Source organism: Schistocerca serialis, chromosome 6 (assembly GCF_023864345.2).
Source record: "Schistocerca serialis cubense isolate TAMUIC-IGC-003099 chromosome 6, iqSchSeri2.2, whole genome shotgun sequence".
In the NCBI taxonomy this organism is placed as follows: Eukaryota; Metazoa; Arthropoda; class Insecta; order Orthoptera; family Acrididae; genus Schistocerca; species Schistocerca serialis.
Genome location: NC_064643.1, coordinates 173,542,377 through 173,562,864, shown reverse-complemented (window position 1 = coordinate 173,562,864; position 20,488 = coordinate 173,542,377). Strand labels below are relative to the sequence as shown.

Below are 20,488 nucleotides of genomic sequence, written 5' to 3'. Positions count from 1 at the left end.
GATGATAAATAAGCTGAAAAAGTGTGCTTTCAAGTATAAATTATCACCCGTAGAAACACCCACAGTGTTATGTTTTGCTGCTCTTATTTAGGTATAATTGTTATTTGCTTCGTTTGTAGATTGGAAATTTTTGGTAAGGTCTTATGGGACCAAACTGCTGAGGTCATCGGTCCCTAAGCTTGCGCACTACTTAATCTAACTTTAACTTTCACTAAGGACAACACACACACCCATGCCCGTGGGCTTCGTCTGTGATGGACATGTACGTACTAATACACGGAACGGAACACTCAATGATTACCGCGGAAACAGGTGTTTGGAAGTGAAATACAACCGGCGATCAGCAGCGTGATTAAGCATTGACTGCGGCTTCCACTCGAGAGTTGCAGACGCGGACTCAGCTGAGACTGACTGCAGACAGGACGGATGCTGGTTTTGGGAAGGCCAGACGCGCACTGCCAGAAACGTTGCACGTCCTGCGGAAGGACGTATCCGCCGCCGGCATTTCACGCGTCTGGAGGGAGTGTAACCTGTGTTCTAGCGCAGACGTGTTCGGTATGGTGACGCCGCTACTGCTTCTTATGGCGCTCAACACTCCGCTAGAAGCGGCGTCGAGCGTCGTGACCGTGCTAGACTGCATCTGCGACAGGTTCTTCGACAGGGAATTGGAAGAGACGGCGAACAGTATGCTGCGCCCGTACTGCGTCGGTAAGTACTTCGAACGGCTGAAAGTGAATACATTACGTAGCAGCAAGTATACGATGAAATGGTTCCGTTGAAGAAGCAAGATAATTTATTATAAATGTCATTTCACAGAACATTAAGTAAATAGAATAATCACCAACATCGCTCACAGAAATTAATATATTTATCAAAATTCTTTAAAAAAATTCCTCATATCGTGCTGATGGGATTTCAAAAAGAATTCTGGAAAGATATTTCAAGTTATCAAGCAATGTCCTTAGCAATACCTGTAATGCTTCACTGGCACAGGTAATTTTTTACACACGGAATAAAATATGCTGTTGTTAAGCCTCTTCACAAGAAAGGTGACAAAAAGATTTAAAGAATTATCGTCAAATTTCCTTACTGACATCTTTTTGCAAACTTTTCGAAAACGTGGCGTTTTCAAGAGTAATCTCACATTTAAGTACAAACACTTTATTTAACACATCACAGTTTGGATCTCAGACGAATGGCCCGTCTGAGAATGCCATTTATACATTCACTTACTAAATATTACAATCCTTAAACAATAAAAATAACGCTGTAATGTACTTACGTGATGTTTCCAATGTGTTTCACTGTCTAGATAATAACACTCTCTTAAAAACTTACGTTTTATGAAAAAAAACTTATATACGGAAAAGTGGCTTAAATCGCTTATACTTTATACATTCACTTACCAAATATTACAAGCCTCAAACAATAAAAATAACGCTGTTTCGCACTTTTGTAACTTTTACAATCGTTTGAGTGTCTAGATAATAACACTCTACTAAGAAACTTACGTTTCACGGAAAAAACATATTTACGGAAAACTGGCTTAAATCACTGAAGACCACGGACTCTCATGGTTATGATTGTCTAGCAGAATATTAAAATGCTGTGCTGCACATGTTAGCCCTGTATTTAGCCATGTTTGTAATTTTTCCTTTAGGAATGCTCAGTTTCAAATGGCTCTAAGCACTGTGGGACTTAACACCTGAGGTGATCACTCCCCTAGACTTAGAACTACTTTAACCTAACTAACCTAAGGACATCACACACATCCATGCCCGAGGCAGGATTCGAACCTGCGCCCGCAGCAGAAGCGTCGTTCCCTACTGAAGCCCCTATAACCACCCGGCCACCGCAGCCGGTAATGGTCAGTTTCCTGAGCGATTAAAGTCCTCAGTAGTAAAGCCGCTTTATAAAGAGGGAGAAAGGGATAATGTAGATAATTTTAGACCTATTTCTATGCTATCAATATGTGCAAAAGTTATTGAAAAGGCTGTGTATGTAAGGATAATTGATCATTTTATATCACACAATTTGCTATCAAATGTGCAGTTCGGCTTTAGAAGTCATTTAACAACTGAAAATGCTATATTCTCTATGAGGTACAGGATGGGATAAACCAAAGATTTCGAACGCTTGGCATATTTTTTGATTTAACTAAGGCATTTGATTGTGTTGATCACAAAATATTGCCCCAAAGTTGGACCATTACGGAATACGGGGAGTAGCTCACAATTGGTTCACCTCTTACTTTAGCAACAGGCAGCAAAAAGTCGTAATTCACAATGTTGATAAAGGCTGTGAAGTTGGATCTGAGTGGGGTGCCCCAGGGATCAGTGCTGCGGCCACTCCTTTTCCTTATTTATATAAATAATATGCCCTCTAGTATTACGGGTAACTCTAAAATATTTCTGTTTGCTGATGACACTAGCTTGGCAGTAAAGGATGCTGTGTGCAACATTGGCTCGGTTTCAAATAGTGCAGTACATGACCTTACTTCATGGCTTGCAGAAAATAAACTAACGTTAAATCACAGTAAGACTCAGTTGTTACACTTTCTGACATACAATTCATGCTGTCATGGAAAACCCACGTTCAGGATCTTGTTCAAAGACTTAATACTGCCATTTTTACTATTCGAACGGAATCAGAAGTGAGTGATCGTTCGACAATAAAATTAGTCTACTTTGCTTATTTTCATCCGCTTATGTCGTATGGTATTATATTTTGGGGTAACTCTTCCCATTCTAAAAGGATATTTTTGGCTCAGAAACGGGCGGTTGGGGCAATAAATAGTGTAAGTTCACGAACCTCTTGTCGACCCGTGTTTACGAGTCTGGGTATTTTGACTTTCGCCTCTCAATATATACATTCCTTACTGTCATTTCTTGTTAACAATATTAGCTTATTCCCGAGAAGAAACTGCTTTCACTCGATTAATAATCGTCATCGGAAGGAACAAAACTGGCGACCTATAGCTCGGAGAGTGGAATGTTAGAGCTTTTAATAAGGCAAGTAGAAAATATAAAATGTGTATGGATGGGCTAAAGTTTGATGAAGTGGGAATTAATCAAGTTCAGTGGCAGGAGGAGCACTATTTCTGCACAGAAGAATACAGGGTTATAAATGCAAAATTAATCCCGATGTGGGTTTAAGAATGAATAAGAAAATGTAAAGATTTAGAGGCATATTTCATTAGAGGAAAACAGGCAATTGAATGAAACTTTTGGAGAAAAAAAGAAGCAACTTTGTGAATCTATAATGAGATTTCAACTCTGCAACGGAGTGTGCGCTGATATAAAACTTTTTTTTTTTTTATTATTTCGATATATAAAGAAAGAAATTACCTCTTCCACTTCAGGCGTTGGCCCCTATCACCCATACTACCCACAAAAACCTATCTAACCTAAAAACAAAAACAAAGCTAGTGCCCCCGCCACTTTCTTCCTAAAGCTACACTCCTGGAAATGGAAAAAAGAACACATTGACACCGGTGTGTCAGACCCACCATACTTGCTCCGGACACTGCGAGAGGGCTGTACAAGCAATGATCACACGCACGGCACAGCGGACACACCAGGAACCGCGGTGTTGGCCGTCGAATGGCGCTAGCTGCGCAGCATTTGTGCACCGCCGCCGTCAGTGTCAGCCAGTTTGCCGTGGCATACGGAGCTCCGTCGCAGTCTTTAACACTGGTAGCATGCCGCGACAGCGTGGACGTGAACCGTATGTGCAGTTGACGGACTTTGAGCGAGGGCATATAGTGGGCATGCGGGAGGCCGGCTGGACGTACCGCCGAATTGCTCAACACGTGGGGCGTGAGGTCTCCACAGTACATCGATGTTGTCGCCAGTGGTCGGCGGAAGGTGCACGTGCCCGTCGACCTGGGACCGGACCGCAGCGACGCACGGATGCACGCCAAGACCGTAGGATCCTACGCAGTGCCGTAGAGGACCGCACCGCCACTTCCCAGCAAATTAGGGACACTGTTGCTCCTGGGGTATCGGCGAGGACCATTCGCAACCGTCTCCATGAAGCTGGGCTACGGTCCCGCACACCGTTAGGCCGTCTTCCGCTCACGCCCCAACATCGTGCAGCCCGCCTCCAGTGGTGTCGCGACAGGCGTGAATGGAGGGACGAATGGAGACGTGTCGTCTTCAGCGATGAGAGTCGCTTCTGCCTTGGTGCCAATGATGGTCGTATGCGTGTTTGGCGCCGTGCAGGTGAGCGCCACAATGAGGACTGCATACGACCGAGGCACACAGGGCCAACACCCGGCATCATGGTGTGGGGAGCGATCTCCTACACTGGCCGTACACCACTGGTGATCGTCGAAGGGACACTGAATAGTGCACGGTACATCCAAACCGTCATCGAACCCATCGTTGTACCATTCCTAGACCGGCAAGGGAACTTGCTGTTCCAACAGGACAATGCACGTCCGCATGTATCCCGTGCCACCCAACGTGCTCTAGAAGGTGTAAGTCAACTACCCTGCCCAGCAAGATCTCCGGATCTGTCCCCCATTGAGCATGTTTGGGACTGGATGAAGCGTCGTCTCACGCGGTCTGCACGTCAAGCACGAACGCTGGTCCAACTGAGGCGCCAGGTGGAAATGGCATGGCAAGCCGTTCCACAGGACTACATCCAGCATCTCTACGATCGTCTCCATGGGAGAATAGCAGCCTGCATTGCTGCGAAAGGTGGATATACACTGTACTAGTGCCGACATTGTGCATGCTCTGTTGCCTGTGTCTATGTGCCTGTGGTTCTGTCAGTGTGATCATGTGATGTATCTGACCCCAGGAATGTGTCAATAAAGTTTCCCCTTCCTGGGACAATGAATTCACGGTGTTCTTATTTCAATTTCCAGGAGTGTATCTTATGCCGACCTCGACAAGAAAACTACATCGTCCGCATATCCACAAAATTTAAAATGGACATTGCAGAGGCGAATGCCCTCGAAACGCTGTTGTAGACCATAAAGTGCAGTCTCGAAGGCGACGGCGAAGAGAAGCGCCGACAGAGGGCATCCTTGTCGCACTGAGCGCTCAATAGTGAACGGTGGTGAGCACTGTGGAAGGGGCTCAGTGGATGAGATGGAGAACCAAACCTGCCAATATTGGACACAGTCTCTAAGACAGCCAGCAATAAATGGTGAACTCGGTCAAATGTGTGGTCTGGGTCAACTGCCGCGAGGGCGCCTTCTAACAAGGGAACCTCCCCATCGCACCCCCCTCAGATTTAGTTATAAGCTGGACCAGGGATAGGCCTTGAAAAACTGAACACAGATCAATCGAGAAAATAGGAAGAAGTTGTGTGCAACTGTGAAAAATTAAGCAAAATATACAAACTGAGTAGTCCATGTGCAAGATATGCAACATCCAGGAGAACGTAAGCTTACGAGCGCCGTGGTGCCGTGGTTAGCGTGAACAGCTGCGGAGCGGGAGGTCCTTGGTTCAAGCCTTCTCTCGAGTGAGAAGTTAAATTTTTTATTTTCAGACAATTAACGAAGTTCAGGCACTCACACATAATCAACTTCGCTCTCCAAAATTCCAGGACATGTTCAGATTTGCTTGGACATATGCAGTATTTGACGGTCTACACACGGAAACATTTGAAAGCGTAAAAAACGTGTTTTGACAGAGCACTGGGAAAACTGTGCGACTGTGAAACTGTTGCATTTATTTGTTGCAGTTTATGTGTTTTCATCACTTTTTTGGGAGTTTTTATCACATCCACAAGAAAACCTAAATCGGACAAGGTAGAAGAATCTTTTTACCCATTCGCCAAGTGTGCGAGTTAGGTGGGTCGACAACATATTCCTGTCATGTGACGCACATGCCGTCACCAGTGTCGTATAGAATATGTCAGATGTGTTTTCCTGTGGTGGAATCGGTTGACCTATGACCTTGTGATCAAATGTTTTCGGTTCCTATTGGAGAGGAACGTCCTTTCGTCTACTAATCGCACGGTTTTGCGGTGCGGTCGCAAAACACAGACAGTAAATTTATTACAGTGAACAGAGACGTCAATGAATGAACAGACAGATCGTAACTTTGCGAAAATAAAGAAAGAAAAATTTTCACTCGAGGGAGGACTCGAACCAAGGACCTCGGGCTGTACAGCTGCTCACTCTAACCACGGAACCACGGCGCCCCTCAGCTAAGGTTGTCCATAATGTTGCTTATGTTGCGCATGGACTACTCAGTTTGTATATTTTGCTTATTTTTTCATAGTTCCCCACAACGTCTTCCTGTTTTCTCGATTGATCTGTGTTCAATTTTTCAAGCCTATCCACTGTGTCAATTTATAACTAAATCTGAGGCGGGTGCGATGGGGAGGTTCCCTTGTAAGTGGCGTGACAACATGAGCGCCACCACATCTCTATAAGAGCTTAACGCCGTGAGTATATTACTGCCACGTCCTAGACATGTTTCGTCGGCATGAATGGCATATTTGACAATAGAGATGAGGCGAGCACTAAGAATGCAGGCGTACAGCTTGTAATCTGAATTCAATAACGTCAACGGCCAGAAGTCTTGCAGTCTGCACCCCCCCCCCCCCCCCGTTTGGTTTTGGCACTGGGATGATCATGCCCTCCAAAAATTCCGGGGAGGGGGGCGGGGGACGCGGAAGTCCGGATCCAGGAGTTCGCAGCACATCTGCCGCCAAAGTTCCCCCAGGAGGTCAGAAAAGGTGCTATAAAATTCAAGCGGAAGACCATCAGGTCCAGGTGATTTGTTTCTCGCACCCCGCGATAGGGCCATGTGCATTTCTTCCCACGTGACGGCCTCCAAGAATGTGGCGTCGCCTTCCGCCCTACCTGAAGGTGACAAGTCGTGCAGGACTTCCTCAGTGTCATTGTCACGCCGTTGATCTGCTACATAGAGAGTGCGGTAATAATCTGTGAGGTCATGGGATATAGTGGCGTGTGTCTCCGAGCGTTGCCCATCCGCAGACATAACTGCCGGGATGAGTCGTCTCTTACGGAGTCTCCGGTCTCTGACGATGTGATAAAGAGAGGCACGTTCCTCTGGTATGGAATCTTGCAGTCTCCATTGAACCCGCGTGCCGTCCAATCGGTCAGACGTGATGTGCAGAAGCCGTGCCTGTGTCCGGTGGACGGCCATTTGGCGCTCTGGCGAAGGTGGTTGCGTCGCTAGTTCCCGCAAGACCGTGTAGTAAAACTCAGAGGTGGATCGGAGCCAAAGCGCCCTGTCTCGTCCGTATGCCACGAGCGTGCGACGGAGAGCTGGTTTTGCGCTGTATGTCCTCCATCTTGTCGTGGAATCATAGGTATGACGCCTTCGCTCACATTTGTGCCAGGTATCAGTGACGGCTGCACGGCAAGCCTCTTCCCGGAGAATGTTAACGTTACGAGTCCAAGGTCCTCTACTACGGATCGTCTGTTGTCGTGGCAGCGTCACGGTGCACATGAAGGCCTGATGATCTGTGAATGGAGTGGGCCACAGCTCAGCACCGACAGTTGCTGTCCTAAGACCTCGGGAGACATAAATCCTGTCCAACCTGCTGGCCGAGTGGCTGGTGAAATGTGTATATCCGCGTCGGTCGCCGTGGATTAGCGTCGATGTATCATGCAAAGCGATATCTCTGACCATAGCATGAAGGGTTGGACATGGGACATGGTGAGGTATCTGATCTTCAGGGCGTCAGACGTTAAAGTCCCCGCCCACCAACAGGTGCTCTGTAGCGCCTTGAAACAATGGAGCTACGTCAGTGGAGTAATAGAGTGTTCGCTCTCGACACTTCGCAGTACCAGACGGGGCATACAGATTCACAAGGCGGACAGCGCCTATGGTGAGCGCAATGACTTTCACTGATGGCAAAAACTGTTGGTTCGATGCCATCGCGTATTAGTATAGCCGTACCACCACCACCGTCGGAAGTTGGGTTGATGTATGACGCATATCCATAAACATCCAAACGCAGATCAGGCAGTACCGTTTTGAAGAAACACTATATCAATGTCCGCCGCTCGAATCATGTCCTTTAGCAATTGAGTTTTGATTGTGGTGCTAATGCCGTTGGCATTGAGTGTACCTACCAGATAAACCTGGGTCATTTGATAGTACGATGACGTATCCTGCAGTCTTTTAAGCCTGTATGCGCCACATAGTCTGCCAGACTTTCCCTGTCATCTGCACCGTATACAGGGTGAGTCACCTAACATTACCGCTGGACATATTTCGTAAACCACATCAAATACTGACGAATCGATTCCACAGACCGAACGTGAGGAGAGGGGCTAGTATAATTGGTTAATACAAATCATAAAAAAATGCACAGAAGTATGGTTTTTAACACAAACCTACGCTTTTTTAAATGGAACCCCGTTAGTTTTGTTAGCACATCTGAACATATAAACAAATACGTCATCAGTGGCTTTTGTTGCATTGTAAAATGTTAATTACATCCGGAGATATTGTAACCTAAAGTTGACGCTTGAGTACCACTCCTCCGCTGTTCGATCGTGTGTCTTGGAGAGCACCGAATTACGTAGGGATCCAAAGGGAACTGTGATGACCTTGGGTACAGAAGAGACTGGAACAGCATATTACGTCCACATGCTAACACCTTTTTATTGGTCTTTTTCACTGACGCACATGTACATTACCATGAGGGCTGAGGTACACGTACACACGTGGTTTCCGTTTTCAAGTACGGTGTGGAATAGAGTGTGTCCCGACATGTCAAGCCAATAGCTGTTCAATGTGGTGGCCATCATTTGCTGCACACAACTGCAATCTCTGGCGTAATGAATGTCGTACACGCCGCAGTACATCTGGTGTAATGTTGCCGCAGGCTGCCACAATACGTTGTTTCATATCCTCTGGGGTTGTAGGCACATCACGGTACACATTCTCCTTTAACGTACCCCACAGAAAGAAGTCCAGAGGTGTAAGATCAGGAGAACGGGTTGGCCAATTTATGCGTCCTCCACGTCCTATGAAACGCCCGTCGAACATCCTGTCAAGGGTCACCCTAGTGTTAATTGCGGAATGTGCAGGTGCACCATCATGCTGATACCACATACGTCGACGCGCTTCCAGTGGGACATTTTCGAGCAACGTTGGCAGATCATTCTGTAGAAACGCGATGTATGTTGCAGCTGCTTGGGCCCCTGCAATGAAGTGAGGACTAATGAGGTGGTCGCCAATGATTCCGCACCATAGATTTACAGTCCACGGTCGCTGTCGCTCTACCTATCTGAGCCAGCGAGAATTGTCCACGGACCAGTAATGCATGTTCCGTAGATTCACTGCCCCGTGGTTTGTGAAACCCGCTTCATCGGTAAACAGGTAGAACTCCAACGCATTCTCTGTTAATGCCCATTGACAGAATTGCACTCGATGATTAAAGTCATCACCATGTAATTGCTGATGTAGCGACACATGAAACGGGTGAAAGCGGTGACCTTTGGATCCCTACGTAATTCGGTGCTCTCCGATACACACGATCGAACAGCGGAGGAGTGGTACTCAAGCGTCAACTTAAGGTTACAATATCTCCGGATGTAATTAACATTTTACAATGCAACAAACGGCACTGATGACGTATTTGTTTATATGTTCAGATGTGCTAACAAAACTAACGTGGTTCCATTTAAAAAAACGTAGGTTTGTGTTAAAAAACATACTTCCGTGCATTTTTTATGGTTTGTATTAACCGATTACACTAACCCCTCTCCTCACGTTCGGTCTGTGGAATCGGTTCGTCAGTATTTGATGTGGTTTACGAAATATATCCAGCGGTAACGTTAGGTGACTCACCCTTTATATCGGTTGCGACATGATGTCCGTACGACGATCCGCCGGCCGCGGGCATCTGGTTGTCGCTCGAGTCTGATATCATTCTTTCCATCTCCATCTCGGACGCCCAGTCACCAAGCTGGAGGTGTGGCATGTTAGGCGACGCATGACGTTCTTCCGATGTCTTAGGGGCAGAATCGCCAGGGGGCTCGTCGGTGAGATGAGCATCGTCATCTTGTCTTTGTCCTTGGGCGGACGTCGCCAGCAGCGAACCAGGAACCGTTGGTGTGAGGTCCACAGCCCTGGCCGCAGTTGGATTTTCCTCATCCTCCTGCAACGTGTCACCATCTCTAGAATCATTTCCTGCAGACAGCCTCCTCTTCTTTCGTCGCTTGGGCGACTTCTGCTTGCGGGAACGCGTGTCCGCGTCCTGTGGATCACGGCAAACAGAAGGCACCTCCTGCATCTCCGTGTCAGTGGTCGAATCGATAATTAGGTATTCTCCTTCCTCACACGGCTGGGGTGCAGACGTGGACGCTGCTGTCGAGCACGGCGACGGTTCCGATTGAGGCTTCGTCGTCGTGGGCGCAGGAACCGGGCCCGCGTGGGTCGGCAACTGGAACGGAACAACGTCCGTGCCAACACGTTCCTCGCTGCCTCAACGTATGTAATAGGCAGCGTTGTCGGTGGCGACGTAGGCGCCGTGTCTGGACGTGGTATCTGGACGAGGCGCCGCTGCAGGCATTCAGAGCGTACAAGCCCTTCCTGCCCGCACCCTAAACAACCCGCGGTTGACCGTCATAAATGACGATTTTCTCGACAGCCACCAGTGGTCACGTACGATGGGATGTGTTTACGCAGTTCAATTCGCAGCTGACGCACTCCATTCAGTACAGGATACGTCTCGAACGTATGCCACTTTTCTTCCACGTGACTCACAAGGGAACCTCCCCATCGCACCCCCCTCAGATTTAGTTATAAGTTGGCACAGTGGATAGGCCTTGAAAAACTGAACACAGATCAATCGAGAAAACAGGAAGAAGTGTGGAACTATGAAAAAAATTAGTAAAATATACAAACTGAGTAGTCCATGGGAAGATAGGCAATATCAAGGGCAGTGGCAGTCAAGGAGCACCGTGGTCCCGTGGTTAGCGAGAGCAGCTACGAAATGAGAGGTCCAAGGTTCAAGTCTTCCCTCGAGTGAAAAGTTTAATTCTTTATTTTCAGTTTATGTGACAAACCCTTATGTTTTCATCACTTTTTTGGGAGTGATTATCACATCCACAAGAAAACCTAAATCGGGCAAGGTAGAAGAATCTTTTTACCTATTCGCTAAGTGTACAAGTTAGGTGGGTCGACAACATATTCCTGTCATGTGACGCACATGCCGTCACCAGTGTCGTATAGAATATATCAGACGTGTTTCCCGTGGAGGAATCGGTTGACCTATGACCTTGCGATCAAATGTTTTCTGTTCCCATTGGAGAGGCACGTCCTTTCGTCTACTAATCGCACTCTTTTGCGGTGCGGTCGCAAAACGCAGGCACTAAACTTATTGCAGCGAACGGAGACGTCAATGAACGAACGGACAGATCATAACTTTGCGAAAATAAAATTTTCAGTCGAGGGAATACTTGAACTCAGGACCTTTCATTCCGCAGCTACTCACGCTAACCACGGGACCACGGCGCTCCTGAGCTCACATTTTCTTTGATGTTACTTATCTTCAGATGGACTACTCAGTTTCTATATTTCACTAACTTTTTTCGTGGTTCCACACAACTTTTTCCTGTTTTCTCGATTGATCTGTGTTCAGTTTTTCAGGGCCTATCCACTGTGCCAACTTATAACTAAATCTGAGGGGGGTGCGATGGGGATGTTCCCTTGTCAGTACTTCCTCGTAAGGCCGCAGCGCGTTCACGTCACGCGTGGCCGGTACTTCAAAAGGCAGTGCGAAGATTCGTATGTTCCGAACGCCGAGTCCTGCATGGTCGACAATCACTACACCCACGTTGCCGTCTGAGTGGTGGAAACCATATCCATCGGTGGAACGTCGAAGAAGTCGTTCGCAAGCTGCTTCATCTACAAGTTTCAGATAAACTGATGATCGAAAGATGTACACCAATAAGTTCCTGTGGGTATACGTGCATTACTTCACGCAGGAAACGTTCTACTTCGTATGCCTTAGGTCGTGCGTACTGGGGATTGAACGTCACTTTAATCTTGGCCTTTCTATAAGAAAGTACCATCGTCATTCTAGGTGATCTGTTTACACTGTAATGCCCCTACCCGCGCGAGGTAACTCGGCCCGCTTGCGGAGCGCCGCACAGAGCCCCACGCGCGTCCACTTCACAAGAAGGCTGAGAGCCGACTGGCCAACTGAGCTAGCCAAGCACGACTCACACCCCGTCCTCACACCTTTACTTCCGCCAGTACCTCGTCTTCTACCTTCCAAACTTCACAGAAGTTCTCCTGCGAGCTTTGCACTATTAGCACTCCTGGAACAAAGGAAGTTGCGGAGACGTGACTCAGCCACAGCCTGGGGAATGTTTCCAGAATGAGATTTTCACTCTACCGGCGGAATGTGCGCTGATACCAAACTTCCTGGCAGATTAAAACTGTGTGCCGAACCGAGACTCTAACTCGGGACCTTTGCCTATCGCGGACAAGTGTTCTACCATCTGAGCCACCCAAGCAGGACTCACGCCCCGTCCTCACAGCTTTACTTCTGCAAGTACCTCGTCTCCTACTTTCCAAACTTCACAGAAGCTCTCCCCGAGTTCGAGTCTCGGTCCGGCACACAGTTGTAATCTACCAGGAAGTTTGAGCTTTGTGAATATCAAGAGCTCAGATGGAAAACCAGTACTAAGCAAAGAAGGGAAACCTGAAAGGTGGAAGTAGCATATAAGGGTTCTATACAACGGGGATAAATTTGAAGGCAATATTATAGAAATGCAAGACAACTTAGATCAAGAAGAGATAAGAGGTAGCCTATGTTATCGAGAGAAGAAATTGACAGAGCACTGCAACAACCAAGTAGGATAAGACCCATGGAGTAGACGAAATTCTGTCGGAACTACTGACAGCCTTATGGGAGCTAGCCATGATGAAACTCTTCCACATAGTGTGGAAGATGTATGAGGCAGGTGGAATACCCTCAGACTTAATCATTCCAGTTAAAAGGAGAACAGTCGCTGACAGATGTGAAAATTAGCGAACTGTCAGTTTAATAAGTTGTGGTTGCAGAATACTATAACAAATTCTTTACAGACGATTGGAAAAATGGTATAAGCCCGTCTCGGGGAAGATTTGCTTTCCAGAGAAATGTAGGAACACGCGAGGCAATCCTTACGCTACGTTTATTTTGGAAGATAGGTTAAGGAAAGGCAAACCTTCGTTTAAAGCTTAGTTAGGTTAGTGTTTTTTTTAACGTCCCGTCGACAACGAGGTCATTAGAGACGGAGCACAAGCTCGGGTTAGGGAAGGATGGGGAAGGAAATCGGCCGTGCCCTTTCAGAGGAACCATCCCGGCATTTGCCTGAAACGATTTAGGGAAATCACGGAAAACCTAAATCAGGATGGCCGTACGCGGGATTGAACCGTCGTCCTCCCGAATGCAAGTCCAGTGTGCTAACCACTGCGCCACCTCGCTCGGTCCTTCGTTTAAAGCATTTTTATGCTTAGAGAAGGCTTCTGACAATATAAGAGAGGAATACTCTCTTTTGAATTCTGAAGGTAGCAGGTGTAAAATCCACGGAGCAAAACATTTTTTTTATAACTTGTACAGAACCAGACGGCAGTTATATGAATCTTGGAGCATAAAAAATAATCAGTGTTTGTGATGGGAGTGAGACAGGGTTGTAACCTATCGCCGATGTTATTCAGTCTGTATATTGAGCAAGCAGTACAGGAACCCAAAGAAAAATTAGGAGTAGGAATTAAAGTTCACGGAGAAGAGATCAAGACCTTTTCGCGAGGATGCTTTCAGTTACTGGTCTATTCTACCGCTATGAGAGTATTTTGTAGCTCTGTGCAAGACGTACAGTATCTATGTAGACACATATATTTCACTGTGATGTATGGCCGTGGGTTCTAGGCGCTGCAGTCTGGAACCGCGAGACCGCTCCGGTCGCAGGTTCGAATCCTGCCTCGGGCATGGATGTGTGTGATGTCCTTAGGTTAGTTACGTTTAACTAGTTCTAAGTTCTATTAGACTAATGACCATAGAAGTTGAGTCCCATAATGCTCAGAGCCATTTGAACCATTTTTACTATGATGTATCGCGTTATGGTAATGTATTGGTGACTTAACAACTACAGTTAATTCGATAATGAATAGTGCCGCACTCATAAAAGAACGACCTCAGAAGAGCGTGTCAAGAAAGCTGGTACCGATCTCATTCCACTCTTTTGCCTTTTTTAACAAACCGTTGGCAGAACGAGGATGACGCCGAAAGAATTTGGCCACAGTTGCTAAGGATTTTTATTCAAAACCTAAGCATTGGTGAGGTTCGAACCCGAGACGTTTGCAAGTCAACGAATCTAAACCCAGACTGCGGGAATGATGTTGTTGTCGTGGTCTTCAGTCCAGAGACTGGTTTGATGCTGCTCTCCATGCTACTCTATCCTGTGCAAGCTTCTTCATCTCCCAGTACCTACTGCAACCAACATACTTGTGAATCAGCTTAGTGTATTCATCCCTTGGTCTCCCTCTACGATTTTTACCCTTCCCGCTTCCCTCCAATATTAAACTGGTGATCCCATGACGCCTCAGAACATGTACTACCAAACGATCCCTTCTTCTAGTCACGTTGTGCCACAAACCCCTCTACTCCACAATTCTACTCAGTACCTACCCGTTAGTTACGTGATCTACCCATCTAATCTACAGCATTCTTCTGTAGCACCACATTTCGAAAGCTTCTATTCTCTTCTTGTCGAAACTATTTATCGTAAATGTTTCACTTCCAAACATGGTTGCACTCTATACAAATACTTTCATAAAAGACTTCCTGACACTTCAATCTATTCTCGATGTTAACAAACTTCTTTTCTTCAGTAATGCTTTCCATGCCATTGCCAATCTACATTTTACATCCACTCTACTTCGACCACGATCAGTTATTTCGTTCCCAAATAACAAAACTCCTTTACTGCTTTAAGTGTCTCATTTCCTGACCTAATTCCCTCAGCAACACCTGATTTAATTGGAGTACATTTCATTATCGTCGTTTTGCTTTTGTTGATGTTCGTCTTATATCCTCCTTTCAAGACACTGTCCAATCCGTTCAACTGCTCTTCGAGGGCCGTTGCTGCCTCTGACAGAATTACAATCTCATCGGCAAACCTCACATTTGTATTTTTTCTCCGTGGATTTTAATTCCTACTCCAAATTTTTGTGTGTAACTGAAATACAACACTATGTCCGAGTAAATTTGAAAATACTACATGAGCAGTCGCGCGGTGTACTGAGTTACACAAAATTTCCAGTTATACAAATTCATTAGCATCGAGAATCAGTAGACAGCATACTGAAGTAGTGAGGATACTAATGAAGGAACTGCTAGAGTTTAAAATGATTCCAGCATTGTCAACGTAAAGAATGAAATCTTCGTATATCCATGATTGAAATGGACGATTTGGGACGTCAGCTAGTATATGTTAAAAAATGATGAAATTCCTCCAGCTGTATTAAGGTGTTGGTTTTATTGGTGACTAGTTTCGATTTTGTTACAACATCATCTTCAGGCCCATAATTGTTGACAGCAACCGTATGTGTCGAACACAAGTAGTCAGTTGTGAGATAGGCCTATCGCAGCACTACTAGTGTTAGACATATACGGTTTCTATCAACAAGTATGTGTGATGTGTGTTGGACCTAACCTTTTCTGAGACTGACTTCACTTGCAAGTAGTTAGACGACGGCGGTGTGAGTTCAAATGGTTCAAATGGCTCTGAGCACTATGGGACTTAACATCTATGGTCATCAGTCCCCTAGAACTTAGAACTAATAAAACCTAACTAACCTAAGGACATCACACAACACCCAGTCATCACGAGGCAGAGAAAATCCGTGACCCCGCCGGTAATCGAACCCGGGAACCCGGGCGTGGGAAGCGAGAACGCTACCGCACGACCACGACTGCGGACGGCGGTGTGAGTTCAAACGTCTCGGACTACTCGTCTGCCGAGGGCACACTTATTCGTTATTCGTTTACCTGACTTGACGTTTGGTATCCTTTGCGCTCTGTCGTATAAGCCAGCCAAATTGGTCCTTGGTACGACCAGTGAACCAGTGTGTCACACACTGAAATCTATCATGATTTCAGGGCTCTGGTACAGAGTAAACTGCGATCCGTCTGCCTGATCGCTAGATCGTCATATTTTTGCATTTCTTTCGTAGTCGCGATCGATTCACAGGTGCCACCTCCACATCTTACTTCCGTCGCACACATCTCGCCAGCTGCAAGTTACATTACCGCACGAAGCAAACAGGGTAGCCTACTGCCGCTCTGGCATTGACAGGGCGTACAGATCTCAATCGCCACTTGCCCTCAGCTGCACCTATGTAGAGATAATTCAGTAGATTTGATCAGTCAAATTCTGCTCAGCGACAGATCAATTCAGATCGTGTTATCCACATGTTTAGAGCCAGAGTACTTGACCCACTCAACTAGTTAAACTGCCTCTGCCACCCAGGATCCCTGTCCAGTGCAGTCTTACATCACCTGTCAGTTATTTATGGTATTCAATCAAGAACTTGTTTAGCAGAATGTCTGTTTTGGAAAAATAAATGTTGTTCCTACACTACATATTGCCTACAGGCCCAATCATTATGTAGTCCCTCCAGGGTACCCTTTCAACTATAAAATTGCACCCAGTAGACACATGAATAACTACAGAAAAATCAGTGTATGTACACCCACAACGCTTCGCCGAATACATTCTGTAATTCATTACTGTAACTGGTATTAAAAAAAGCTTTTCCTAAACGCGACTATAAATTAATATAATACATTACTGGCCAATAAAATTGCTACACCACGGAGATGACGTGCTACAGACGCGAAATTTAATCGACAGGAAGAAGATGCTGTGATATGCAAATGATTAGCTGTTCAGAGCGTTCACACAAGGTTGGCGCCGGTAGCGACACCTACAACATGCTGACATCAGGAAAGTTTCCTACCGATTTCTCATACACAAACAGCAGTTCACCGGCGTTGCCTGGTGAAACATTGTCGTGATGCGTCGTGTAAGGAGGAGAAATGCGTACCATCACGTTCCCGACTTTGATAAAGGTCGGATTGTAGCCTATCGCGATTGCAGTTTATCGTATCGTGACATTGCTGCTCGCGTTGGTCGAGATCCAACGACTGTTAGCAGAATATGGAATCGGTGGATTTAGGAGGGTAATACGGAACGCTGTGCTGGTTCCCAACGGCCTCGTATCTCTATCAGTCGACATGACAGGCATGTTATCCGCACGGCTGTAACGGATCGTGGAGCCACGTCTCGATCTCTGAGTCAACAGATGGGGACGTTTGCAGGATAAAACCATCTGCACGAACAGTTCTACGACGTTTGCAGCAGCATGGACTATAAGCTCGGAGACCATGGCTGCGGTTACTCTTGACTCTGCATCATAGACAAGAGCGCCTGCGATGGTGTACTCAACGACGAACCTGGGTGCACGAATGGCAAAGTGTCATTTTTTCGGATGAATCCAAGTTCTGTTTACAGCATCATGATGGTCACATCCGTGTTTGGTGACATCGCGGTGAACGCACATTGGAAGCGTGTATTCGTCATCGCCATACTGGCGTATCACCCGGCGTGATGGTATGGGATGCCATTGGTTATACGTCTCGGTCACCTCTTGTACGCATTGACGGCACTTCGGACAGTGGACGTTACATTTCAGATGTGTTACGACCCGTGGCTCTACCCTTCATTCGATCCCTGCGAGACCCTACATTTCAGCAGGATAATGCACGACGACATGTTGCAGGTCCTGTACGGGCCTTTCTGGATACAGAAAATGTTCGACTGCTGCCCTGGCCAGCACATGCTGCAGATCTCTCACCAATTGAAAACGTCTGGTCAATGGTGGCCGAGCAACTGGCTCGACACAATACGCCAGTCACTACTCTTGATGAACTGTGGTATCGTGTTGAAACTGCATGGGCAGCTGTACCTGCACACGCCATCCAAGCTCTGTTTGGCTCAATGCACAGGCGTATCAAGGCCGTTATTACGGCCAGAGGAAGTTGTGTGGCACTTATTTCTCAGGATCTATGCACCCAAATTGCGTGAAAATGTAATCACATGTCAGTTCTAGTATAATATATGGGTCTAATGAATACCCGTTTATCATCTGCATTTCTTCTTGGTGTAGCAATTTTAATGGCCGGTAGTGTATTACAAAGACTCTGGCATAAGCGTAGACAGCGTCTAGCACATTGAAATGAACGTGCACGAAACTCGAAACCATTTCCCAAAACACGTAGAGGAGTTGATAAATAATTCCACTTTAGGTATTTCACCATTGCTACCGTTTCCAGGAGCTTATCACAATTACTGGGACAGTAACACACACTGTTACGTGTTTGTATTAAGAACGCACTTTGTAGCTACAGATTAACTGTTTTGGTTTGTAACTATGCTCCTCTTCGAGTTTACTACGATTTCTCTCTACTATAATCAAATGATCTGCGGGAAATTTCTGGACACCAAGATTATTCTCGAATCCTATCCTCCTTCCTGTTTCTCATTTGCCGTGATTGTATCTTTAACGCTGCAAAGGCTCTGACACACCGGGGAGGGAATATCGTGAACCAAAAAATCACGCAACATGATTTATTCAGTGGTGTCAGTATGCCTTCTGATTTTAGGAGACATAACCTAAAGTCATGATCAAGTCACGATTTATAAGTATAAAGCAGTCAAGATTTAACTCTTAAGCGAGTTCTCGTCTAAAATATGATAAACTGCTAGCTACAGTACAGTTTTATGAAAACGGGAATTGTAAAACTATTCTGACATGATTACGTGAACAACTTGGAGGTATACGGCAATCCAGAATTATAATCTTAAGTGAGTACTCATGTAAATCATAATAAACTACTGGCTGCAGTATAACGTTACCCAAGTGGGGATTGTAAAACTGTACTGATATATGGCTGTACGAAATGAATTATAAACCTTGTGTTATGCAGGGTTTTCTTGGTGGGAGAGCCAGGTATTTTCCTCCGTTGTATAGATCCAGCTGAAGTCTTCAGTGTTTAGTAGGTTGGCGAAGTGGATAAGTTGCTTCTGCGTGTTACTCGCTCGTCATTAAACACCTCTTAACGGATGATTTGGAAACAGAGACAATATTCACATTCCAATACCATGACTGACATTCCATAAAAGCCGTAGGACAGTTCTGCATTAGTTCTGCTGTCCTGTTTTAGTCAGTACATTCCTCCCAGTCATGGCATCACATACTGCAGTGCTAAGTATTGATTAGAAAGTACTGGTTTCGATTCCACATTGGTCGGTCTTATTACTAACAACTGTCACTTCTCTATCTTCACCAGTATCTACTTTCGTTGGCAGTTCACTGGTTGCAACATAGTAATATTCGATGTACTTTTTCCAATCATCATTTAGCTTGAAGGCTGTTTTCTTTTAATTGTGTACTTTCGGTGTACGTAGTTTCAGAGCTCTTTCCAACAATCACCTGCGTCACAAAAGAAGCGTTTCCGGTTATCTCACGACCTCTAACGAGCACTGAACACTATTTGGAGCATGTAACAATTTAATTTCTAGTATCCTCTATGTCCATGACATCCTAAGCGTCATCTACATAAGTCAAAGGAAGTAATACACTGACTGCAGCATAATCCTTCCGACAGTTTGCAAACCATCATACACAGGATCTCCAATGCTGCAGCCACTGCCTAGGGAAGAAATTTAGCGACATATAATGTTATAAACTAATGGTTATATCGCAGATTGGTGTGGGTATATGTAAGTGGCGATCTAAAAGTTACTTCTCGAAAGCTGTACAGACCACACTCGTTGTGCCAATCCAACAGTATCTCTGTGAGCAATTGAGGCGATCATCCCACTGACGCAGTAGGTTGAAGATACCCATTTGGTAAAACATGGTGAGCTGCTATGTGAAGACGTCAAGAACTGCATGCTCCACGTCGCCCCTTTTAAGAAACCGAAGGCGTGATAATGGCATGGGGAGTCTTGGTTCAGTCGGCAACCCCAGTAAGATGGTTGTATCTGTATATTGAAGACTGTTTTAACAAAATTCGTCACAGCGCGGGATTAGCCGAGCGGTCTCGGGCGCTGCACTCATGGACTGTGCGGCTGGTCCCGGCGGAGGTTCGAGTCCTCCCTCGGGCATGGGTGTGTGTGTTTGTCCTTAGGATAATTTAGGTTAAGTAGTGTGTAAGCTTAGGGACTGATCACCTCAGCAGTTAAGTCCCATAAGATTTCACACACATTTTTTAACAAATTTAGTCTACAACACCTATCAGTCAGCTGTTTGGTACTTCCTCCTGCCACTAACAACACTTTGCAAAAAATGGTTCAAATGACTCTGAGCACTATGGGACTTAACAGCTGTGGTCATCAGTCCCCTAGAACTTAGAACTACTTAAACCTCACTAACCTAAGGACAGCACACAACACCCAGTCATCACGAGGCAGAGAATATCC

The 20,488-nt window shown here is 45.9% G+C and overlaps 1 protein-coding gene across 1 annotated transcript in view; it reads left to right on the top strand.

Moving 5' to 3' along the window:
* The first annotated feature begins 557 nt into the window (after nucleotides 1–557).
* LOC126484728 (uncharacterized) overlaps nucleotides 558–20,488 on the top strand; it is a 95,172-nt gene continuing 75,241 nt past the window's right edge. The window contains exon 1 of the mRNA XM_050108323.1: nucleotides 558–708. Coding sequence (XP_049964280.1) covers nucleotides 558–708 — 151 coding nt within the window. The remainder of the gene's footprint in view (nucleotides 709–20,488) is intronic.